This window comes from Maylandia zebra, linkage group LG1 (assembly GCF_041146795.1).
Source record: "Maylandia zebra isolate NMK-2024a linkage group LG1, Mzebra_GT3a, whole genome shotgun sequence".
Lineage (NCBI taxonomy): Eukaryota > Metazoa > Chordata > Actinopteri > Cichliformes > Cichlidae > Maylandia > Maylandia zebra.
In genome coordinates, this window is record NC_135167.1 from 16,434,954 (window position 1) to 16,461,487 (window position 26,534).

General features: G+C 39.9%; 2 protein-coding genes across 3 annotated transcripts in view; one reads left to right on the forward strand and one right to left on the reverse strand.

Annotated features, from left to right (window-relative positions):
* The window catches only part of immp1l (inner mitochondrial membrane peptidase subunit 1), a 14,036-nt gene extending 4,680 nt beyond the window's left edge, over positions 1 to 9,356 (reverse strand). Inside the window, exons 1-4 of the mRNA XM_004539443.4 lie at positions 9,254 to 9,356; positions 797 to 907; positions 620 to 708; positions 229 to 355 (exon numbers count right to left, since the gene is read on the reverse strand). Of these exons, the coding sequence (XP_004539500.1) occupies positions 229 to 355; positions 620 to 708; positions 797 to 901 (321 nt within the window). The 5' untranslated portion in view covers positions 902 to 907; positions 9,254 to 9,356. The remainder of the gene's footprint in view (positions 1 to 228; positions 356 to 619; positions 709 to 796; positions 908 to 9,253) is intronic.
* Positions 9,357 to 9,396: 40 nt separating this feature from the next.
* The window catches only part of elp4 (elongator acetyltransferase complex subunit 4), a 57,188-nt gene continuing 40,050 nt past the window's right edge, over positions 9,397 to 26,534 (forward strand). The window contains exons 1-6 of one of the 2 annotated variants that reach the window (XM_076882398.1): positions 9,397 to 9,614; positions 10,806 to 10,841; positions 19,420 to 19,541; positions 20,781 to 20,915; positions 22,327 to 22,463; positions 25,150 to 25,234. In XM_076882398.1, the coding sequence (XP_076738513.1) occupies positions 9,437 to 9,614; positions 10,806 to 10,841; positions 19,420 to 19,541; positions 20,781 to 20,915; positions 22,327 to 22,463; positions 25,150 to 25,234 (693 nt within the window). In that variant the 5' untranslated portion in view covers positions 9,397 to 9,436. The remainder of the gene's footprint in view (positions 9,615 to 10,805; positions 10,842 to 19,419; positions 19,542 to 20,780; positions 20,916 to 22,326; positions 22,464 to 25,149; positions 25,235 to 26,534) is intronic. The other variant, XM_004539442.4, reaches the window with a different exon arrangement.

Consider the following 26,534-nt stretch of genomic DNA (forward strand, 5'->3'; position numbering starts at 1 on the left):
ACCTTCTTCAATCACTTTCTATTTGCACTGTATCTTTTTAACCTTTTTTTCCCTTTCAAAGACAGTCACTGAGTTGTGGTTGTTTGAAGTAAAACTGCAAAGCCGCCACCAGAAACCTTACTTGGTAAATCAGGTAATCGCAATATGTATAAGAAAAGCAGCTAAGAAGCATGACATCTTCAGAAAATGTGGGCGTAATGATGATGATTGTGATGAAAAGATACTTACATATGTGTGGGTCTTGAACAAATCTGATGGGGAACTTGTGCAGACCTTGTCACCCTCCAATCCAATTACCCTTTTACAAATGTTCATATTTGGGTCAAATGGACTTTTTGCAATGACTATATCACCCCTGAAAGGAAACCATAAAACACGATTATTTAATAAGAAAATGCAAAAAATCCCATATGATCTAAGACACCATTTGAAATGACTAGTAGGATATTAGTATTGTTGTGCTTTCTTTTATTTTTAGGGGGAAAAAGCAGAGAAATGGTCACAAATCAAGCAGTGAATCACAAATGCACACTGAAATGTTAAAATGTGTGCTATAAATATTCTAAAATGCTTGCTGTCATCTTTTTTTCCCCGACTGCATAAACTAAGTGCAACCTACTTTTGTATTTTGCAAAGATGCCGACTCATCCGTTCAGAGAAGACAATATCCTCGTTGACAATGGTGGGCTCCATGGATGGACCAGAACACTGAATAAAAGCCAAAAAAAATTCTTTCTTAATTATTTCTTGTAAAAATAAAAAAAAGTCATTAAATCTGTAATCTTTTAATACGAACCACGACTAACTCTCCAATGTATTCAAAAGCACAGTGTGCAATGCAGCCATACTGGATTGTGTAGCCCACAAAACCAAAGGTCTTCCCCAGCACACGGCGGAACATCTCAACCTACAGAAGAAAGCAGCCATGGATTATAATGCACTGTCATCGAAGTACATGCTTGATCCATTTATGGTAGGCTTATGTTCTTTATGGGATTTCTAAAAACAAAAGCTGTTTTAGGGTTAATGCTTGAAGGTGTGGACAAGGTTGTCACAGTTGGCCTACTGCTAAGATGGCACATTCTATGGTGTTTCATTCACAGAGGCTGAGCGGCCAGTTCACACCAGAAAACTGCCCTGAACTTTGATCCTGCGTAGGATGGACCAATCAACACCTTGTGCTCAGGTGATGGACAAACACAGAAGCTGTGACACATCCAGCCAAGCAGCTCTGCACTGTCGGCAGCTAGTCCCTGACACTGTGCTGCCTCCATCACCACCACAGTCATTAGAGTAGTTATCAACTTCTGTCAGCACCATAGAAACAAAAAGACACCAAAAGCACCCAAACAACTGCCCTGCAAACACTGCCACATGAACACACACAATGAGCACCCATGTGTCTTCTAAGCAAACATCCCAGGCACACTTAGGTTATTGACTTTTACTCAAGCTGCAACCTGTGGGGTGGTTGGAGAAAAGAGAGGCAGTATTTACACACTGTTGTACAAAGTGCATATGCGAGCCCACACACACACAAACACACGCACACACACCCCTGCGTAAACACAAATGCAAACTGAAGAACAATAGATACAGCTTGGTTTTGATGTTAGCCTGCACCTCAAACATTTTCTTTTAGCTCACGCCGCTGTCCTGCCAGTCCACCACAGGGTAAAGAAATCTTCATCTCCATCTCTTCTTTTCCTCCTGTCTCTTTCCCTCTTTCTCTCTCCATGTCTTCTCTCCCTCCCAGGGTATTATTAACCAAAGCAAGCAGAGCGGAAACCAAAGCCCCAAATCCTCAGAGCTCTGGGAATGACTTCCCAAAGATGGACAAGGATTAGACCCCCGATTTCTCCTTTGCCCCCACCACCTCCACTCCCTTTCTCCCCAGGTTCTCAACAGACCGGGTGTCAGGTGGCTCTCCCAGCCCTGCCAAAGGTGTTACCCCTAATCCCATTACCCTCCTCCACTCCTCTCCACTCTCCACTCTCACACACACACACAATGCTCTCTCATTCATTCTAACTATACATCACCTATTATACCCTCTATTCTTTTATCCCTAGCATGGTTTGTCTCTGGTCTATTCACCAACCTTTCTGATCCAAAAAAGAGCAACTCCATCCTTTCACCTCCCTCTGTGCTGCTACTCTGTTTCTTTCCCCGATCACCACTGGCAACCCTCTGCTTTTCACTACTACTTCAAATGACAAAGCTTGAGCAGGTGAAGGGAGACATATACGGTCAGGACAGGGCCCAGATGAAGTGCCCTCTTCCACTTGCAGCTTGCTCCGGTCTTGTTCTGTTCCACAGGAACTATAAACTCAGTCCTCCCCCAGCTGGTACAATAACACCTCTGGCCCCATAATTCCTCTGTTGGGATGCAAATGGTCTAAAGGTTAATGTGAACCTCAGGTCTGCACAAAAGCAACATGTTCATCTATATTCGTCTAGCTCTCAGCTTACTCCACCAGGTTCTCTGCCATTCTGTTACTGTATTGCAGTCTCAGACATGATCTCACATGTGCTCTTCCCTCTGCTAGACCAGGGATCAGGAATCTTTGTTAGCACTTATTCTCAAAGCACAGTGGACAGCCTCCCGTACAGCTGCCCTCATATCTCTGTTTCATCACCCCCCTCCATTCCAGCATGCATTCATCATAGGTAGGGATTAAGGGACTTTGCATAACAAGATCACACGGCCAGTGACTGATATCAAGAGAGTCCATATGCAGCCGGCTGGTTTTCTGAGGCACCCTCTGTCATTGATAGTGTGTGTCTGTGCGTGTGCATGTGGTGTGTTGGTGTGTCAATGTGCACAGAGAATAGCATTACCTATGCGTTTCATGGCAAGTGTATATGCTAGCTGCAGAGACTCCACTGGGATTCAGAACAAGGTGGACATCCACAGAGACCTCTGATGTGATCTCTATTAGCTCTAAATCCCCTGGGCAAAGAGTCAGATAACCCACACTATCTCGGTCTTCTAATAACCAGCGCATGTTTATTAGGGGGATATCAACATTAAATGAATGCTGTATTACAGCTGTAAATTCACAAAAAGTCTCACTGTTAATCCAGGATTACATGCCAAACATGTTCATGGGAAAAAAAAAAAGCTAGTGTGGCGCTCGCTGCAGAACCATCTGTGGCCATTGGCCTCCCATTGTCACAGAACAGTGCTACAGTGACGAGAAAGGGGGAGCCCAAATGAGTAGCTTTTGATGGAAACATTTCATTGTGTGTTTAACTCTGTGATCTTACTCCTGAAGAAGCCCTGCTCATTCAGAGCAGAAATCATAAGTAGATGAATTAGGAGGGGGTGAATTCTGCTATACCAAATATGAGCATAAAGTGCTGCAGCAGTGGAAAAGCCTATCAGGACATTTAAACCTCTGTCAAAAACATTATTAGTCCAAAATTTGAGAACACATACATAAAAAAGGGTTCCTGAATATTGCAATGACAACAAGGAGAAAGAAATAAAAGCCAATCAAAAAAAAAAAAAAGTGTTTCCAATGTTTTCTCTTTAATTTCAGCAAAAGTAATGCTGCTTCAGTACTATCAGCTTACTAATGGATCGACATGAGATGTTTCTTAAAGGTTGTAATTAAGAAACTGAACTATATTATGTATTTGCTTGGAAAAAACATAGGGGGAAAACGCCTCAAAAATGAAGATAATCAGTGAAATGATTCCACTGCAGATTTGTTTCAATTAGAGTCTGCCAATATATGAACAGTAAACAAACAAACAAACAAACAAAAAAAACAACCCCAGAGAAAAACAGCCAAAAGCCAATAAAAGCTTATCACAACTGACACCTAATTAAACTCATATTATTGAAGCCATAAGGAAATATTCAGAAAGGAATTACGGCTACTAGTCTCAAGAGATTTGACCCTGCCATGGCTGAATAGTGTTAATTGATATACATGGCCAGTCTATTAGAGCCACAAAGGGAATTTCAATCCAAACAGCACACAAGGGCCTTGCGGTGGACTTCTTACACAACTAAATTAGGAAAACATGGGCTGAGAGAGAACTGGGCAACAGGGGGGCTAAGAGGCTTACGAGCCCCTTGTCAGATATTCTTCTTCTCCCTAAGGATCCCAGATGGAAGGGAGTCTGGAGAAGCAGGCAGAGCAGAGACGGGATGAATCCTACCTCTGATGTCTTCCTCTGGGCAGCAGAAGGCAGGGGAGGGTGGGGCATAAGTCCTGTTGCGCAGAGCTTGACTTGATCTTAATGTGAGCTATAAAAAGGAGGAGGCTTGGCAACACAGGGGGTCTGTTTCAACTATCAGTGCAATCACAGATAATCCTGCTGATTTAAACACAGACACCTGGCTTGATGGGGAGTGACAGATGTAAAAGTCCCAGTCACTGAGTACCATGTCTGGTCCCCATCTCTCCTAGGTCTGCCTTCTATCAGAAGCTTAATTGAAGGGACTGATCTCCATATTGCTCTTTTCATTGTTGCTAACGGCAACACAACCGTGACAAAGCTAAGCGAGGTTACTATTTGGGGCCGAGGATTTAAACCTGCAATCAATGGGTCAACCAGAGCAAATAATAGCAAAGTGATATGAATACAACTGCTATGAATTGAAAGGAAGTGTAGGTTGACAGAGTCCCTGGCCAATAATACTGAATGGGGGAAAAAAATCAGTCACTAAGCCTTATTGTGCAGAGCACAAGTGATTGTGTTGTGCTGGCCTTGTGCTGACAGATTTTATCTGGTGTTGTATCACATTCACAAAGTCGCTTGGGTTATGCACTGTCCAGCTAATGAAATGGCCTTTTATATTTTAACAACTACTGACAGGAACCTCAACTGTAAAGCAAACCTACAATTTTTAAAAATGCGATTTCCTTTGACTCATGTTTCCATACTTTCTACGTCCCTTTTGTATAGGTCAGCTAAATATGACTCACTGTATTTTAAAACTACATCTGTAGAAAAAAAAAACCAGGAAACCGAAATAAAGCTATTCAAAATATGGGATGGTGAATACATGGAAAAAGGCAAATCCTTAGACAAAATTAGTTGTGTACAAGACCTGTCCTATGCTGATTGCACTTGTTCCTTTAGAATAATGCTTTTCTTTCAGTGTTAACAAAACAAATATGTGCATGTTGATGATAATCTTGCATCCTCCCAACACACAAACGGAGCCGCTTCTCGCAGTTCAATGCTGATGGCAGAATTAGACTAAAGAAATCCAAACAGTCAAACCAGGAAAGGTCTGACATGTTATGACTGCTGCCATTATATTGCTCAATCAGATACAGATTAAAATGACAAAAACACCACAGAAAAACACTAGATCACACTTTGAAAGGGGGGAAATTTGTGCTATTTTTTCTGCAGTTAGACTGCTTTGTGTACACTATCATACACTGAAGAGTGCAACAGAGCCAAAGGCTTAAACTGAGATTTAAGAGAATTAAAAAGGAGATGAAAGGAAATGTACAGAGAATGTAGGGAAAGAGACGCATTCATACATCCCGCAAGTTGCACTGCTGAAGCAGGTCCTCCTCCTTTTGAGACCCAGGCCAGTCAGCGCATCTTATTTGCCTCATATAGGCTTACCACAATGCCCAGCGTTGTCAGTCATGATATATTCCCTTGGTCCCCTGTCAGCACACATAAATCTCACAGTGCTGTCAAAACAGCAGGACTGTCTGCTGAGAGCATTTGTAAAGTGAGCAGTTGGGCAATTGTTTCCTCTGGAGCATCATAGCATCCTGCGATCTTATGCTGCCTCTGGCCTCTCTCTGCCACACAAACCTTTTTGCAGATGTCTTAAGGATCACACCATTCACTCACCAGTCAACTTTTCCTAACACTAGCTTTTCCTAACAAAACAGTAGGAGTTCTTCACAAAATAGTTTTTGTCATGAACTGCCAAATTCACATTTTGAATTCTCTGGAAAAGCACAAATGCTCCTGATATTATTCAATCCCATTCAAATTTCCCACGGCAGTGTGACAGTGAACTAGCATGCAGAATATGAGTACCTTGAAATCAAAGGAACTTACTGCAATTTATCAGCTTTTTATGTTATTATATATGTATCTGCCAAAAACCCATGTGCATTACACTCTACATAAAAGTGTAAATCTACCCTAAAAACTGACTTCTGATCACACTAAAGCAGTCAAACTATACTTAATTATTGTAAATTAATCCTACTGGCAACAGAGATGCAAACAGCTACTTGAGCATGTTGAATAAAATTAAAAATAAACTAATTAGGTGCAAGGGTTTTTGGAAGAATAACAGTAATATAATTTTTGATAATGCCTTCAATTCCACATAAAGGCTAACACAAATGTCTCCTATTCCATTATTTACCTTCACCTTCAACGGCCACAGTCATAAATACATTTGACATGAGAAACAGATTACAGGTTGGGACAGGGGCATGTGTACTATTATGTTATATCACAATTATCTCAGTTACTGGATATTGTTTTAGGGTTGGGAAACTAAGAAAAACATTTTTCATGCTATTGCTTGATGTAGTTTTTTACTGGCTTCCTGGGGCCTCTTCTTTAATCTGCAAATATTTTCCAGTTGTTGTCTGGTCTTGATTGCACAAAGGCCAGTTTAACACTGGGTCTGTGGAGCTATACTTTTATAATCTATGATTTGATACTACTTGCTGAAAAAAAGCAAGGCCTCCCTTGAAAAGGTTGTTGTCTATGGGGTGGCTGCAGCTCAGGTGGCAGAGCGCTTACTAACCAGGTTTGTGGTTTGATCCCAGTCTGCTCCAGTCTGCATGCCAAATATCCTTGGGCGAGATACTAACACCAAGTTGCTCTCTGAAGCACTTGTTGTTGATTGATTTGTTGCTAGTTGTTGTTAAGGTTCAAAATTGAGGAAGGAGAGTACAAACCACCCATGGTCCAGAGGATCTTGGTCTAACAATGATTTTAATGAATACACGCGTGGGAAGAACACTCTGTACGCCGACAGCAAGTGATCTCCAACTTAATCAAAGCATGAACAGATATTTTATAGCATCAGGGTTTGATTTACTGACGCCCCTTCATGCGTCACAGATACATTTTATACATAGATCAGATCAACACCACAATGACTTTAAACCCAGAAGATCATCTTCTATTTTCATGGCTGGTACTTTCCGTTCTTGTCTTAAAGTGAATTGTTCCTCTTTCTTGCCGAGACAACAAATCTCTCCTCTAAATAAATCTAACTCATGTGTGTGTGTGTGTTGACCTCACATGCTCTTTGTGTCACCTCTTCACCTACTAACTGTCTGTGTCTCGTCCTCAAATGCTCTTTCTCAATTCACCTGTTGCACTTCTGACCTTTCACCAGACCAGAGGCTCACTGAGACTATATGTATGTCTTCTACTAAATAAATGTTTTAACCAAGAACCTCTACTAAAACCTTAATATAAAATGACCTGATATATAAGTGTTTTGTAAGCATGTATTGCAATTCCTTCTATGTTCTAGTTTTCCCTCAGCATGTATCACCTGAACAGTCACGTCAGTGAAGCTTAAGACCTTTAAAGAACCTGAACATCAACTCAAATAAGCACAGATATGCATTGTGTACACAATAGTTATAACTGCATCTGAAATACAAAATTAACATCATCATAAACATCTTAAGGCCATCTTAAAGCTATCTGTTACATTGTTAAAGCCTCGTCTTAGCCTGCTGCTCAAAATAACTTCCTGCTTCTGCAAACTCTCTGCAAGCCTGTTTCCTGTCAGCCTGTGACTTTTAGCCTTTCTGAAAGACACACACTGTTCAACCCCTGAATGCAATATAAACTCCAGATTATATTATTAATGCAATGGTAATAATGATGATTATTTAACAATAGCAGTAAAATAATTTCCCTGCTCCACATTGTCCTTTTGCTTTTTAACACATAACCTTTTATTCTTTTAAAGTCCCTGTGTTAATTCCTGGCATAAAATTAAAAAATTAATTGGGCTTGAATACTTTGAAAATCCTTACATCAAGATGGCCATCCTTTAATGCAAAACAGAATATAAAAACAACAAATCACAACTACAAATATTGTGATGTACTTTTTTTACAGCGCAATAGAGAACTGTGCAAGTCTTAAGTCCCATAATTTAATGGGAAAATGGTAAATAGGTACAGTTTGAGCAAACATGCTCAAACATACAATATATAGATATATATAATACAATATATAAGCCCCCCCCCCCCCCCAAAAAAAAGCGTTTGGAAGGCAACATTTGGTATGACCACCTGTATTCTTCAACACAGACTGAATTCTCTTAGACAAGCTTTCTTTCATTAGTCTCCAGGAATAGTTTTACATCTTCTTAAAAGTTCTTTTTTGGATGTTGGCTGCCTTTTGTATCATTCTCTGACAAGATGACCCCACACTAATTCAGTAATGTTGAGGTCCAGGCTCTGGGCTGGCCAGTCAGTGACTGATATTGCACGTTTTCTGTGTTCATAATTCCATCAATCTTGAAAAGATCCCCTACAGCACTGGCTGCATGCAGCTTCAAACCACAACAGAGCCTCCGCCGTATATTTTAAAGATACCTGTATATGTTCATCGGTGTACCCTTCTCTTGACCTCTATACATAATGATAATTTGAACTAAAAATTAAAAATTTGGATTCATCATTTGACAATACCTATTGCCACTGATTTTCAGTCCAGTCTTTGTGTAATTTAGCATACCTCCGCTTTTTATCCGTTTCCCTTCATTAGGAATGTCTTCTTGACAGCCACCCTTCCAGTGAGATTATTTTTAAGTATTTTTTTTTAACCATTGCTTATGGACATGACTTTCAGATACAATAAATCTCCTGTAGATATTGAGGAGTGGCTTAATACCGCAACACATTATCGTACATTATCACGAAATATTCATATTATTTAGAATTTCAACGTAATGCATTTGTGTATTAAATTACAAAACGATTTAAATAGTCTCTTTTACAAATATTTTAACAATGTATAGTATAAAGGTAAAGCAATTCAGTTTAAGCTGCTTAACATACAAGTATTGTCATTCATTAACGTATTTATAAAACACAATGTTCAGATTTAGTGTAACGAGGTCATAATCAGGAGACGCGATATACTTTTAGGGACTGAGCGACTTCTGAATAACTCCTGTTATAATAACAACAACAGATAAGCTTAGGTTTTTGTAGAAAAATATAAAAACAAGACATTTAAACTATATAATGAGTGGAGTTGTACTCACTTTGTAGCGTGTGACTAAAAGCTCTCACCGGGCACTTACAATAACAGTTGAACTTCCCTTTTACGACTTCCAGGAGCGGCACTGTAACAACAGCGGATGTCATTGGTTGAGCCTCACCAAACTCCTATTTGATTGGATAACACGTGCCAAAACATCAGCACGCGTCAGCACGTTACTGACAGTATGGCAGCCCCCGTGAATAGTGTGGGTAAACCCTCAGCCGAACGTCCACCGTTCAATAGTACGAGTTTTCAGAAGAAAACAAGGAGCAAGTTAATATCCATACCTGGTACTAGACCTTCGGTTCAAAATGGACAGCTCCTAGTCTCCACCGGTGTCACGTCACTCGACTATTTGCTCGGTCAGTCTATCATTAGGATGCTAGCTGCAAAGGCTAGCAGTATTTCTCAATCTAACTTTCGCATGCTGGATTTCACGTTACTGCAACGTACTGTATTCATATTATCAATGCAATGAGAATGAGAAGAAAAGCCATTATATTAAGGACGAGTTATGACGTTTGACATTGCCAGGACAAGACAAATATGCTTTTATTTTAAACGCATAATGCATCTTCTAATTAGTACTAGATGGAAAAGCTGTCTGTGAGAAAACAGTGAAAACAACTAGGTAATTTTCACAATAAATGTTGATTATAACAAAATACCCAGAGGGCCTTATTCATTCCCAGTTAAATCCATTTCCCTATTAATTTTTGTGGACATTATATAATCAGTTACATTCTTATTAGTTGTCTTGCACTGTGGTAAGCTAATTCGATAGTGTGGCACCTGCTGAGTTGTTGCTTTTCTTAATTCAGACTAAATCTATTAAGGCCACTTTAGTCTTAGGTTAGGTGTGGGTTAAATGGAGCAAAAAAAAGGATATCTGCCATTTTAAGGTCTAACTCTTAATGAAGCTCCTGGCATAACAAAATAGGGCAGGTTTATTATTCAAATAGTCATTTCTGTAAAAAGTACGGTTGCCTGAAAGCATCTAACAGTTGAAAAAAAAAAAAGTACTACAATTATATTCACATGTTCATGTTGTCTCTGCCAGCTAAACCTGTGAAAAAATATTTCTCCACAACGTCAAAATACTCTCTAGTTATGACAGAACCTTTGTGACAACTGTACTGTCTATTAATTGTTTACCTGTCTGTCAGTATGTTGCACCTGTCGTTTGTCATTTGACAAACGTTTTGTCAGATGAGCAGCTGATGTGGCCATCAAAATAGTTTTTCACAGAAAGTACAGTTCCTGGTTGAACAGACAGACAAATGTTTTGACGCGTCTTTACTGAACAGTGATTGGCAGTGCTCGTGGAAACATAATCTTGTCACGACTTGGAGCTTGTAGAGAGTTGCTGTTGTGCTCACTGGGTTCATGGGTTCATTTGACATAGTGACAAGTCTAAGTGTCTCTTGTGTAGATCCAAAAGGACAGCGATGTTAGCAGCAGTTGAACAAAAGGAGGGTTCATAGTGATTTGGATATATTGTATATATGAGACTAACATGTAAACAATATTTTGTTTTTTGTTTCCGCAAACAGGTGGTGGATTAGCAGTTGGAACAGTGCTTCTCATAGGTGAGCATGTCACTTTAAATGTCTAAGTATTGACTAGTTTATGGTTTCTGTTAATTGGACCAAAGAGCAAGAGGAGGTCCTTTTTTACCAGCTGCTATAAGACTGTTTAATGTACAGTGATGCCAGTATGATGTTATCTATGTTTTGCATACTTGCTAATTAGTTAGTGGCTGTTATTTATACATGTATTAACATTATTATGATTAAATATTGGTTTGGTCTTTGAGATATGTGGTAGCAGACATGTGTTGCTACTCTGGCAATAAAGGATCTATCTAGCTAGCTAGCTACCTAGCTCACTATCTAGCTATCCTGTTAATTCAGGTTGAATGGGCTCAATATGAGAAAGCTTGAAATCAGTCTTAAAAGATAATTAAATATTTAGGGGTCCAAGTAACAAATAGTTCTAATCACCAAACAGACACTGTAATTTTTCAGCGTCTTCCTTCTTCTTCCTATTATTATTATTGCTCCAGTGTTTTACTCCACACATCTTCAGAAATGCTAGGGTCTGCTGAGTGACTTGAATTGAATCAATAGAACGTGTTTGTGAGGCTTTGTGTTGATGTCTGCATCCACTGCAGTTTGTTGTGAATGCAAGGATCTGTCCAGCCACAATGCAACAAATATACAAACTTCACATGCTTCCTCCAATCAGACTCCAACTCAGTTAAACATATCCCTGCTGCCCACAGCTATCAGGAAGTTTAATCCTAAAATTTTGGGTCAAAAGTGAAGCTTTGGCAGCCCTAAAATTGTTTTGATTCCTTTTCTTATAAATTATATTTCTGCCATAAAATTGTTTGTGCAACAAAATAATTTCTTGATACAGTCATATAAAAAAGAATGTTTTCTCAGGACTCTGTAGTTATGTGAAAAATTAAGTATATACCCCATGATTCAGTAGCTTATAGAACCACTTTTAGCAGCAATAACTTGAAAGAATCATTTTCACATTGTTGTGAATGAGTTGGTCTACTTTTTTTTACAATGTTGCTTCAGTTCATTAAGATTTGTGGGTATGTGTTCATGCACTGCTCTCTTACAGCCTTTTAAGGTTCTTTAAAAACAAGCCATACTTGGTCAGTCTTTTTCTAACTGCACTGTCATGAACTTTTAACATTTAACATGCTAACTAAGCCCTCTGGATTCTGAGATGTAGGTCTGGCCTTGGGATGAATTTGCTAGGACTTTCACTGTTTTCCAGTTGAGAGCAATGTTTCTTACTGTGGACTCCAAGCTATTTGATTTTGCTGCTGTCTTTCCTTCTTAGTATTATTTACAGAAGTGGTCACACTTGCTGACAGACAGTTAAGTGAGTTAAGTTATTCAAGTTCATTTGATTAGCAGCGCCCTTTTAATTCCTATGGAATAGGGCTGAACGATATATCGCATTTGCGATAATATCGCGACATGATCAAGTGCAATTTTCTAACCGCAAAGGCTGCGATTATACTCTGGACATGTCCAAATTCATGGGCTGCATCCTCCTGAGGCCGCATTTGTAGACCGATTACGTCACAGCGACGCGCCGAAGGCTGTCCAAATTACTACCATATCCCAGAATTCATAGCGCGGCCCAGCCAAACTCCAGTTTCCAGCAATGGCGGCCGCTACTAAGTTTTAAAATTACTCATACTAATCTTTCTGGGTCACAAAATAAACTTTTAACATATTTTCAGGCGAGAAAGTAGTTGTGTAAACATCAAATATCTGCTCGGTTTATCAAGATATCCCATATTTGCAAAAGTGCTTCGACGTTTTCAGAGGCGTCTGCTACCCACCAGCTCGACAGCTAGCCGGGAGCTCGAGGGTTACTGATGCGGCCGAGAACGGCACAACTCCCGGCACATCATTTTCAGATCACCGCGGAGTTTTGCTGCTCGGGTTAAACGTAATATATAAGTCACTTAGACAACCTAAAAATGTTATTGTTGGGCTTTTTTCAGTGTTTTGTTTGTTCGTGAGTAAATCGGTTTGGCTGAGATTAAAATTATTAGATTAGATAAAATAAAACTTTATTAATCCCCCGGGTGGGTTCCTCCTTGGTTTTCACACAGCTGACTAAACGTCAAACAGAAAACTTATTAAACAGAAGTATGAGACAGTCGAGAATTTACACCAGTGTCTGGTTATATTTTAGATAGCAAGAAGCAGACGGCCGAGTTTATTAAACTCCACCGAGACAGCGGTGACGCTAATCAGAACTAGCCTTCTGATTCAGAAGGCTAGACCGTCCAATTTCACGCCTTTAAATTTTAAAGGCATGTTTGTGTGTGTGTTTATACAATTGCTATTATGTTTGAACTTTATGTGTAATGTTACTGACTGCAGAGATCAGTAAGATGTGTGTATTTTTTATTTATTAGTTTTATTTATTTAATATTATTTTTTAATTGAATGACTGTCTAGTAGTTCACAGATGTCGAAAAACTGAGTGTGGTAAAGCCACTGATTTTGTTTATGTATATTTCTGCAATCTGCACATTGTACTGACTTTCATTTTAATGTTTACACCAGGGTTCCTTGTCAGCACTTTATGCTCAGATGTTTGTAAGCTAAAAATAAACTATTGTGTATGTTCAAATATACTGTTGTGATTGAAGAAGTTAAATAAAAATGTCAGTCATCAATTCATGCATCACCTCATGTCATCATAACAGAGGTCTGTCTTCCAGGAAAGAACAGTTTAAAATTAATGTAATATAGTATTGGCCATACTATATGATGTATTGCTTGTCTTTGTTTAATAATACAGAAGACAAAGACCTTAAAAAATAATCGCATATCGCATCGCAATCGCAATATTGGGGCAAAAAATCGCAATTAGATTATTTTCCATAATCGTTCAGCCCTACTATGGAAGCAGTAAGAGTGTACTTAGTTTTTCACATGACTGCATAAAGCTATGTGGAAACTTTCATCTTCACCTTACTGTATATTAAGCCTCAATATGTGTGCAAAGGCATTTTAGGTTTTTATATTTATTTTACCAAATTAAATTAAATAATACAACATATTACAAACATACAAAATATAAGAAATAGCTCTAATATATACAAATAGCTCAATTAAAAATATCCAGAATATTACAAAGATTAAAGATATATGATTGACATTCTACTCTAAACTGTAAACTTTAAAAGCTTTGTTATTTTGTTGTTTTCACTGTAGAGGATGTTCAAAAGGGTGTAACTTGTGTACTGTGCATTACATGGAGGAGTTGTACTGGGAGCCACAGGCAGGAATGTCGTTCAGTGGTGCATTTGGGTCAAGTCATTCTCTCACTGAACATGCTCCTGTGACTGGTCAGCACATCATGGTCTGGGTGGGAGTGGATGTTTCCCACAATGCTGTTGTCCATCATTGTCCTTATCTTGGACAACATCCATCTCTCCAACACTACTTTAAGGGAGCTCCATCCAGCTCCATCCCTGCATCCCTTCCTGTAGAGTGCAGTGGTGTTTTTAACCCAGTCCAGTTTATTATCAATGTGTACTCCGAGGTTTTTATAGTCCTCCGCAATGTCCAGATCGAACCCCTGGATTGAAACAGGAATCACAGGTTTCCTGGTCCTCCTAAACCATCAATTCTTTGGTCTTTGTCACATTGAGCTGCAGATGATGGTGCTCACACCATGTGACAAAGGAGTCCACCAGCCCGGTACTCTGTCTCATCACCCTCAAAGGTGCATTCAACCATTCTAGAGTCATCAGAATACTGAAGATGGCAGGTCTCTGTGTAGTGGCTGAAGTCTGTGGTGTAGAGGGTAAACAGGAAAGGGGAGAGGACAGTCCCGTGTGGTGCCCGGTGTTGCTGATCACCTTTTCAGACACACAATATTGAAGATGCACATATTGTAGTCTTTCTGTCAGGTGCTCAACAATCCAGGACACAAGAGAGGCATCCACCTGCATCACTTTCAGCTTATTGCCCAGTAGGGTCGGCCTTATGATATTGAATCCACTGGAAAATTCGAAAAACATGACTTACAGTGCTCAACAGCTTCAGTCCACCCGTTACAAAGCTTTCTAAGTTCTTGAATCAACTTTTCTTGAAAATCTTCTCAATGGCATTCCTTTTCTTGTCTCTTGTTCATCTTTTCCTGTCACATTTTCCAGTCAAGTTAACATTAATATGCTTTGATACAGCACTTTGAGAACAGCCAGCCTTTTAAGCAGTGACCTTCTTTGTCTTATGGTCCTTGTGGAGTATGTCGGTAATCATCATGTGGACAACTTTCAAGTCAGCAGTCTTCATCATGATTGCGATTGTTTATACTGAATGACACCAAGAGATATACGATATTTTTGCAGGACCTGAACACAGAGATAAATAATCTAATAATTTCAGGTATTCAAAGAAAAAAAAGTTTTAAAATATTCCACTTTATGTGATTAATATAGAAGACATGAAATTCTGCCTTTTGGAATTCAGTCTGTTGCATAATTAGCTTTTTAGAAACTCTCCGCAGCAGTTTCAATGAAGAGATTTCAAGGCACATAGTTACTTTATCCTCTATATTCCTTTGGGATCAATAAAGTTATTCTTATTCTTTATTCTTATATTCATATATTCATTCGTGTAGAGCCAAAATTAAACGTATTCCTGAAATGAAATCAGCAAGCTACAGCTGACAATATTGTTGGTTGTTCTCTCCATCTTTGTCTTTAACATGTCGCTGTCTAGCAGAATGGCAAATAGACTGATGACCCTTTGGTCTCCAGTTAGAATCCCAGGTGTTCACACTTCTACTGTGATCCTTAATTAATATGCTCATCTGCAGATGTGTTATAGAACTTTTCAGAATTACATTCAAAGCAAGTGGATTTTCTGGGGACATAAATGTCTTCCACTGTATTATTATTGTTATTATTATCATTCATCATAGGCTAGGCTATATGCACTGGTGGACAGTAAGGTTAAGATAGTCATGTTTCCCCTTGAAGCTGTAATTTGTGTGTAGCCAAGGCCTATACCAACTGATGATATTGCTTTGCCCTTTAATTCATCCCCCCAATCGATGCAGGAGTCAGTGATTACACACTAATGCGTTCTTCCCTTCCATTTTGTGAATCAATGTACGGTTGGTTTCATCTGGTAATGAGAGACACAGTAAAGGTGAAATGCGTGTGTGTGCATTCTCTTGTGTTTGTCTCTCAAAGAGTGGTGTGTGTGTGTGTGTGTGTGTGTGTGTGTGTGTGTGTGAGAGAGAGAGAGAGATGGTGTGTGTGTACACTGTGGTGTCTCTGTGTCTGTTTTGTTGTGTGGGTGGGTGGAATGGGGGGAGTTTGGAGTGTGTGTTTGTTTGTGTTTGTTTCAGGCAGTCGTCTCCTACACTCTGCCCCTTTAGCTGTGATGGCCTGTTTGTGAGACACAGACATAAAATTATCAGACTGGTCGTTGTCTGCCTTTGAAGTGTCTTGAGCTGTCCATCCTGATTTGTCATCCAGAGGGGGATCAGTCCAGTATGGCTGCTGTCTGAAGATCTCTCATCTCTGTGTTTTTTGCAAGAGGAGGAACAAAGCCTCCAAGCTTTTATTATTTTGGTCATGTATGGTCTCATTCTTATAGTTTTAGTAAATGTCTCTTTTCTTTAATCAGCCATCACCGTTAAATTTCACTACATTTTATGACATGTGAATAAAGGTGCTCTTTGACTATATACATATGGACTATGTTGAGAATTGACCACAATGTGGATGGTGATTGAGAAGATGACATGTTTAACTGTTATTATTATGGTAGAATTTCCTGCTAGGATGCTTAGTGGCATAGGTGGCTTGAAGAGGCCTTAAGAGTTGGTTGGATGCCAGTTGGTTCAGTTTAGTCAGATTTAGATGAAAAACAAAAGATAACTGAAGGGTATATTATGAAGTAAGGAAGTTCAACATAGCTGGGGTTTCTTTGTGTTGGCTGGCTTGACAAAATCTAAATCCCCAGTCAGAGATAACGGGTATCACAACAGTAGTTGACAACTTCAAGCTATGTGCATGCTCGCATAAAAAAAGGAGGATTTCACAAGTCATATGACTGTATTTTCTGCACAAATTGATCCCTACGAGTGCCACCTACTTCAGTTGGAGACATTAACAATTAATGATGATAGAACACAAAAAAAATCTAATAGCAAAAGACGAGAGATTAATGCTACAGAAAGTGATTAATATTGGGATTTAGCACAAAGCAATAAAATAAACATTTTCACTTTAGTTATTTTTATTTCTGATGTGACATCCGTAGATTAGATATTTGAAACTTTAAACTCAATACGTTTTAATATTAAACTGTCCCAGAGCCTACTGAAAGAGATGTGAAAATCACTCGTTTTTTTGCCAAATCAAAATAAAATTATTTTTATTGGTTGAATGGGTATTCTTGGTGATAAATAACTCAGTTAAGGCTTAATATAGCTCACATATACGTTAATATTCCTTCGTAATATATGGTAAACAAAAAACTTTATAAGAAGTGATAAAAGCAAAGAAAAATCAAGTAAAGGTTCTCAGTTAAAACTCGATAATAATTACGTATAAATCAAGTGTATGTTATGAGGGAATTGTGAACAATAACATGAATCATGTAGGTCTTATAAGACTTACATATAAATTAAAAGTATTTTCTTTTGGAGGAAATAGAGATGTTTTTTCTATGTATTTTCTCTATGAATAGCTTCTTATCTGAGCTTTAAGGACACAAATATTTTAAATATGTTTTAAAGGTATATTTTTTGGTGTCAAGGTGATCAGTCAGAAAAATCATAACACCATAGGTCTAACATTAATAAACTGCGCAAAGACAAATGGCAGCTGTGAGTTGAACCCTACCACTGGAGATACATTAATAGACATTAAAGGCTTGCAAATGCTGCTAAATTAACCCTTATTTGTAGTAGTGTTTATAGTAGTGATTCACTTTTTGAAAGCTTTTTTAAACAACTGTATTCTTTTGTTTACCTGCTATGTGTCCTAAATTTAACTCAGCTGCTCAGTAGAAATAATAATAATAGTACTTTATGGACCAAAGACATACAAGGGGAAACATTGTGACCTAGATATTTTCTCCCCTGCAGCTTTAGTAGATATGATTCAGGACTCTTTCTCTCCTGCTCCCTTGTTTGAAGGCAAATGAAGCAGAGGCATTCCCCTTTATCGAACCTTAGTCAGAATAACCAAAAAAAAAAAAAAAAAACAAAGATGGGGGAAAAAATCATCCCATGACTGTCCAGAGTGACTGATCTACCTCAAAGATATGACTGTCCCCCACCCCCTGTTGCTCCTATACCCTGCCACCTCCCGCCTCCTCCTCATACCCCCCGCCTCAACTGCCTAATGACTCCTGGAGGTTCCATTTGTAAGGCTCCCATAGAAACACAACTACAATAGGCCCCATCTTGAGAGGGCCCATCTGGGAGTCTTTGTGGGGCCTGCTGAAAGCCACAAAGGCCTGCTGACCTAGAAACCCATCAATAAGAGAACAGGGAGCCCCACCGACAACAAATTGAAGAGCCATGGAATTTCCTTAGCCATCCTGAGTCCGTAGGTGAGGACCTGGACCAGGAACGTGGGAGGAGAAGGGAATTCTCCGGATGTTCGAGGATGACACCTCAGGATGTCATTCCCAAGCTGTCAGCTGTATGCCCATTACCTTCAACTGTCACTGCTGCCTTTGTCCTTGTGCCCACTGGTTGTCATTGTGAAGAGAGGCCTATGAAATCTTTACAAAATGGTGATTGTGACAGGAAGCAGCAATAGCATGCTGTGAAGGGTTCTGGGCCCTGCTCTGTAGGGTTTCATATTGATGATGCAGGTTTTTCTGCTGGTTTGGGGTGAGGAATGGACGGGTGGCTGCTTTGTACGCAAGAACAAAGACTACTTTTGGGAAAGTGTGTTTGCTGTTTAGAATTATGTGCCGGTCCATTTAATGCCTCCTCTAATGTGGCTCTAATGTCACCCCTCAGAGCAGAGATCTGCCCACCGTGCACAACTTACTTTTTACACTGTTAACTACACCTGATGGAAATGATGTGAGAATGATAGTGAAAGGATGCCATTGCCACTTGAATGCACACAAAAATCTGAGAGATTCATGTGAACCTGTGTCAGGAAGCATTTTGAGAGAAGCTCCTACCTTATCCTACTTCTGCCTTCTCTTGTCACTTGTAGTACCTTTCCATTTAGTGGGAGGGTCCAGGTGAATGCTTAAGGCAGGTGTCTTTGTCTCACCTCCACTGCTGTGTGGCGAAATGATAGAAATACTGTTTTAAGACCCTAACAAGAAAGGTGAAGATGTCATCTCCACTTTGATAGTCAGATCACACTACATGTCCCTGTGACATGTCGATTGCCACTTCATGTCCCTCCTAAGGTAACCAGAATGTGCTCCTTACATCAATTACAGTTTGCAGTTGTGATGTGGTCATGAACTGCTGGATCTGTGATGTGTGAATGAATGTTGAAGAAGGAAAGAATATCAACAATGTTTGGCATTAAACAGTTTGGCATTAAACAGAGATTTTTTCCACTTATTATCAAATTCTAATTATTGTTGTCTTTGTTTTATCAATATTTCTTTTTAGAGGAGGACCGATTTGATAGCTACTCTCGCATGATCCTCAAGTACTTCCTGGCAGAAGGAGTGGTGTGTCGGCATGAACTTTTTGTTGCATCAGCTCAAGATAACCCTGATGACATCTTACAGGTATGAGGGGAGGTGTCAGCCATTCTGTAACAACTTGAAATGAAACTGAGGTACTGCAGAGGATGATTTATTTTTCTAAGCTGCGAGTTTTGACGCCAAGGTGGCCTTGTGTTGTTATGTCTGCTTTAACATTTTCCCGTACAACTGTCAAACAAAAAGAACTTTGTTTGAATGTTGGAAAGTACTTGTGGATGTTTGTATAATTCATATATATATATATATATATATATATATATATATGTATACATATATATACACACACACACACACACACACACACACACACACACAGATATGATAGATTTTTTTGTGCTCATAATATAAACCCCCACCTGCTTTACAGTGCAGGCACACAGCTTTTGCTAACATGTGTCAGGGTCAATGGGGGTATCTGGGAGGTCGAGGGTGGCCTGGTTATAGCATTGTTGAAATGTTTCCCGACGTATCACTTTGTGAGGAGCACCATAGCCCCAGAAGCTGATTGCCACCCCGCATAAGGGAGGGGGGCCTCTCTCCCACTGATTGATAGTGGGAGGGGTCATGGCGTCACCCTCTCTTTACATATCAAAGACTTATTAAGAGAGGGGGGCTCCCAATGGGAATATATCACATCATTTAGTGTTTTCACAGCTACATTTGCAGTATTCTAGTTTTCTGATGTTAAGGTTCCTCTTTATGGATTACCATAAGATGCAGTTAAGTGCTTAGAAGGAGAAATGAAGTTGTGATGCACTGTAGTATTGTTGTTACTTAACTAGAGAGATTTAGTTTTGAGTCTCTTATCAGGATCTCTTTCCACATTGTATTTATGTTAAGCCTTAGAAACTGAGATTAAATTCTGCAATGAGTCAGTCTTTAGATTATTATTTTTTTGTAATGTAATACACATGATTATATATCCTGCTGTGTTGCCACTACAGTTGTTTTTAGTTTAAAATATTTGGCCTGCACATAAACTTTTATAAAAACCATGTTATTAGAAACTCATTGGCACTTATGATGCTAAATCATTCAGGATCTAGTTTTTGACCCACCACTGGTAATAATGACAGGTATCTGTTTATTTTAATTCTTTTATATGGATTTAAAAAATTTTTTTTATCATAATAAACTGATGCCCAGGTTCTTCTTACACTGGGACTTTCCATAGTCCCCATATTCTACTCAAAATTTCCATACCAATAGAAATAAGTAACCCTTATACCAGTTACATGAAGTGTAATGTACTGTTTTGAACAGGAACTCCCTGCTCCCATCTTGGACGATGTGGCCATTCACAAGCCTGTGGAACAGCCCAGGCTGTCTTGTGAACCCCAGGACAATTTGGATGCTATGAAGATTGCCTGGCGCTATCAGAATCTACCTAAAGTGCAGGTAGTCAGATTGATATATACATTATATATAATGTCTCCTATTGTGTTGGAGTAAAGGTAATCTTTTTTTAATTTTTAAAAGTTCAAAATGTGTCTCTGTTAATGATGATTTGCCAATGGATTGCACTGGCACTCTGGTCTTTAGTGGTTTGGCAATTGTCTCAACCACTAAATCTATCAGCTTCTAAACTCCTTTGTGGGGTGAATGAGGCCTCAGCCTCTCCTTTCAGAGCTGGGCCAGATTACTCACACTTAACTGGCAATAGGTAGGCTTTTCACTGGTCCCCAACTTGCATATACACACATATACACACGCATGCACCCCTGCTTAGCCTGGGAAACAAGAGTACTTTGCAGCCTGTGCATTGACATGTCTGCTCGCTCAACCCTATGACCCAGACCTGCGCCTCTGTCTTTCCCCAAATCCCTGCCTTTCCCCCTGCTAGGGTCGGCAGCCCTACACTCTTTCTTCCGCTTTGAGGAGAGGTGACCCTCCCCTTCTACTTCTCTGCAGTCTACCCCCGTTGCTCTATAATCCATATCGCTATGTGGATTAACAGCACACAGTGTGTCCCTGGGGATCCTCTCCTTCTTTCTCTCTCCCTGGAAACTTCTTTATATCTGTGTCCTTTCCTCACCTCTCCCCCTTCCCCTGTAAAATCGTCTTTACAAACCACTAGTAAGCCCAACCAGAGGATTTGCATCCCAAATTCACCCGCAGAGTCAACGCTTACTTTCCCCTTACACACACCTCTCCTGGCATAGCCCACTGAGTTGCTCTCCCGATGAAGACATCAGATCAAAGGTGAGGCCGTCAGGGCGGGGATGGAACGCTAAGCGGGTTGCCTAGCTCACAAAGAGAAGATGAGCTCCTGACCCCCCTGCCCTCCTGACCCCCTCGTCCCGCCAGGAGAGGGACACACCGGGGGCCCTAATCCAGATTAGGAGTAGATTAAGGGCCCCTTTAACAATAGAATCCCTGGTTTCACTCAGAGAGAAGAGCTAAAACTCTCTCTTTCAGCTGCAGGAAAACATCCGCCTTCCCTGCGTCCGTGATGCGTTTGCTTTCACAGCCAGAAGTGGACATTTATGTGAAGAAATGATTAAGAGTGTGGTCATAGTGGTTATTTAACTTCTCTGCTGTAGGAATGTGGAGGAATGACCCATAAACAATGCAATTGCTTTACCATGGAGCGGAAAAACAAACTCTTTACAAATTAGGAAAACAAATAAGTTTTTTTTTCTTGTGAACTGTTCTATTCTTATTTGAAAAACATTAAATACACACCAATTATTTAAAAAAGTTCAAAGCAGGTAGAGGTGTCCGATTTTATTGAAAGTGGTTTTTAAATTAATTGGGTTAGATTTTTTATTGTTTCACTTTCCAAAAATTGACCCTTTGACCTTTTCAGAGTGCCCTGGCCTCTTCTTCCCGATTTGGGCATTACTATGATGTTTCCAAGACAATGGAGCCAGAAATTCGCCAGGCAGCCAAGTGCCACCGCTTCTACCTTCCAGAACATCCCACCCAGTCATCAACAACAAACAGGTAAAAGGACAAGACACTATCAACAGAACACATGGAAACCAATGAGACACGATCCACAGAACAAAGGCACACAAGCACGACACCACCCACAAAACACGGTTATACAAATAAGACATCATCCACAGAACACAGGTAAGCAAACATGGCATTTTTCACAGAATACAGGTACAATGCAAACAGACCAACATCATTTTAAGGTAACATTACTGTATTGTAACTGTCACATGAATTAAAGAAGAGAGTATGAGAGGACTGAGGTTTCTCCCTTTGGTTAAGATTTGTAGGAAATTATTAAACTTTAGGCTTGCAAGGTATAATTGCTTTCCTTGTTATTTGATTAATAATCATTATATTCTCTTTTCTTGATTACATTTTTTAATGTCTATAATTTTACACAGTATATTTTTTAATGGCTTACAAAACATAATTTATCATGTATATGTCCCTTTTTGAGTCTAGGATCCACTGCTATTGAATTAATTATATGAAACATGATTATTATATTTCCTAATTTTCTGTTATTCCCCAAATCAGTCAAGTTTATGTGTTTTCATTAGTTATAGCAGCAAAGCAAGCATGCATCTTGCTAAATTTTGCATTAATAGTTTATGCTTTTCATTGATTTTCTTCAAAATACGAAAATGTCATATCTGTAAGGCTGAAATCGCTTTTTTGTGCTTTTTACATACCTGCTCAAAAGTATCCACATTGTTTTGTACTTTTGAGTCAAATGTCCACTTTCAAAAATATACTGATGCAAATTCATTAAAATCTGGCTGGTTTGTCTTCTGTTCTGAGCAGCGTGCCACTGGCCCAAGTCATTCAGGCTCTTGGAAAGGTTGCGTATGTCTATTCAAATAAGGGCCTTGTTTGCTCAGCGTCTGTTTGATTTCTCCTGCATTGAGTGTACTTAGGGTTCAGAGGTCATGCAGGCTCTTTACTCAAAGAGTGTTGCTGAACACACAAGTGCACACGAAGGCACACTCACACACACACAGGGTAAATATAGCAATCTGGAGCACAGAGGATGTGGAGGAGGCTTTATGGTATCACTCTTCTTTTATGTCAGCAAACAGACTCTTTAGCAGAGCAACTGTCCCAATACACTGAATTTTGTTAACATTCACTTTCAAAAGTGTGGATGGTAAAGTGGACACCACTAGCTGTTATAACTCAACATTGCCTAATGGAAAAACATAAAAGAAAAAAAAATCTTGTCCACTGATGAATCTGAGTAAGCCTGACATAGTGGTGCTGTTGTAGTGTCTGAATGGGTTATAGATCTCACAGGCATTTTGACAGCGGGAAACTACACCTGCACTGCAGCATTGTGCCCCAAGCTCGCCCCGGTATTAACACACATGCATGTGCTCACATACACAGTGCATTGCACACGCACATGTACCACACAAACTCCTAAGCAGGCTACTCCCCCTTGCACGTGTCCAAAGCCCCATGTTGATACCCTAGCTGTTAAATTGCTTCGTTTCACTTGAAGGCATAATTGGCACAAATTGCTCTCTAGGTGATACAGATCCTGTTGTTTAAGACCAAGCATCCCCGTTCTCTCCTCTTTTCTTTCCTTGCTGAAATAGGAACGCTGAGATAAAGAAGCTTCCCTGTGCATGATCCTAATTAGCTGACGCACTAGCCCCTGTAGCTAAGCACCTAGACCTTTTTGGTACCTGAATGAGGGCTGCTCAGTAGGGGTAGCTAAAACACAATGCTGCCTCTCACAATGGCTGCCAACCAGTAGCAACCTCCTCAACTACATGTCACACCATCCCAGCCCCCTACCTCAGAGCTGGGGCATGGGCAGAGAGGCCGTGGAGGGTAGGTGTCCCTCTTTCACCAAGCCAGCTCTATCATTAGCCACAGCGGGGTCAGGAGGCACCATTGTTGTGTTGAATAACTGAAATAGAGTACATGGATATACTTGGCCAAGTGTAATCAACACGAGTGTGTATTACTGTTCTTTATACATGGCTATTGGCGTGTGACCAATCTATGTGTATCAGCTTTTGTAGCCTGCAGGTCGAATTGACAACTGACATAGCAGCCCAGTGTGAGTTACCACAGAGTGGTCATTACAATGGTGGGGCGTTCTTAAGTGGAGGGTCTTGTGTAAAAAGATGGGGTTAACATTCCTGTCGGCCATCCTATAGACACACGGAAGTCCCTTGATTGTTGCTAAATGTTGCTCTGATAACACTGTATGCCCTTTGGCAGTGGTGCACATCTTACCCCTGATTAAACCCAAAATGCTGTTCCCTGTTAATTTTAGATATCAACCCATTAATTCTCCTGTCCTTCTCACGTATCATCTTTGCTGTGCGTATGTTTGTGCATATGCGCGTCTCATCTGTCTATCTGTCTGTCTCGGCACAATCAGATCCTCAGGGAGCTGACAGAGAACCAGTCATGTTGTAATTTAATCAACCAAATAAATTAATTGGATCTCTTGATATGGATCATCTGTCTGCTTCAGTGGCTACAGAAAAGCACAGTCAGGAAGAACATGCTGCAGTCATAGACGATTAAACTACTGCGGTGATAGGCTTGGCCCAGTTTTATCAAAATAGTCTCAGTGACAATTTACATATATTAAATAACCCTTTTGTGTTCTCTTTCTGGGTGTCTGCTTCACTGTTCCCATTCTTTCTGCCCTACCCTGTGCTCTCTCCAGTCGCATGATTGAGTCTTACTCTGCATTGCTGAAGTCCCTTCAAGAGGTCATACACAGAGAAGGCTTTGATTTGTCTACCCCCATGGTAAGAACCAGTATTATATCTGTTTCATTTGAGAGTCTGGAAATGGATGATTTTGCAATTACAGTTTGTATTTTCAATTATTGCAGCCCGTCCCTTCAACAAAAACATCTAATACACATAGAAAGATGTAACTCTATGGGTTTACTTTTTTGGCTAAAACTGTAAACAAAACAATCGAATAAAAATATGATCCACTTCAGGTGATCCTTCAGTTTTAAATTTGCTCCTTTCTGCCCATTCAACCAGTTGCAGCCTTTAAAATGTTCAAAGAAACACTTATCAGTGCTGGGTGATCCAAATCTCTGTGATATAACCTAAACCATGTTTCGTGTGCATTATTGTTTATGGTAAGTGTATGGCAACGATGCTGAACTCTGAAACTGTACCAGGTTACAAATACCACGTCTTAAGCTCACTTTTAATTACAAGCTATTGTTCATATAAATGTTTGTTACAAGCACTGGAGTAGCACAGAGGGAGATACTAGATCTGCATCTGTGACCCCCAACCACTACTTGAGCCTGTTTACCTCTTTCTCACCTGCTCAGGTTGACCTCACCTGTGTGTTCCCAGCTGTGTGTCTTATCTTTGACATAAATCTTCGGAATAATCACCGGTTCTCTTCAGAGTGCCAGAAGCATTTGTGGCCTTATCTACCTCACTTTCCATACTTGTTTATTAAATGTCCTACTGTTAATTTAAAACAATACTTAATAAGTAGTGTTCATACACAAAAGCATGTAAACTCTATTATTTGTGATCCAGTGCGTGCATGTGCATGTATGAACACACACATATGTGCGCGCCTTATTCACCTACATTCTGTGACCCCTCTGCTTGTCACCTGGAGCCACCTCTCCCCCCCTGTCACTCACGCACAAGATTTACCTCCCCTACCCCCCACTTTCCCTCCCCAAGCGCTGTCAATCACACACCAGATTAACTGCTGACATCATTAAAGCAGTGTGGCCGCCCGATGTGCTGTTGGCACAGTCCAGGAATGCAGACTAGCACAGGGCGACATGGGCACACACAGAAAAAAGGCCAGTATGGATGATAGTGTGTATGCATCTTTATGTTGATTCGTTTATCTGCTTTTGGGAGACTGCTCATATTGTGATGGTTTAATATAAATTGTAAATAACAGATTACAATGTTGATTAATCTCCCTGTGCATGTTTTTGGTGGATTCCGTTGAGTTGTGTGAGCCTCCACAAACACTGGCTGATTAGGTCGGGGTTCCAGGCTTGTTGTAGTCTATATGGCTGGCTTCTGGCTGGACCTTATTGGCATTGTTCCC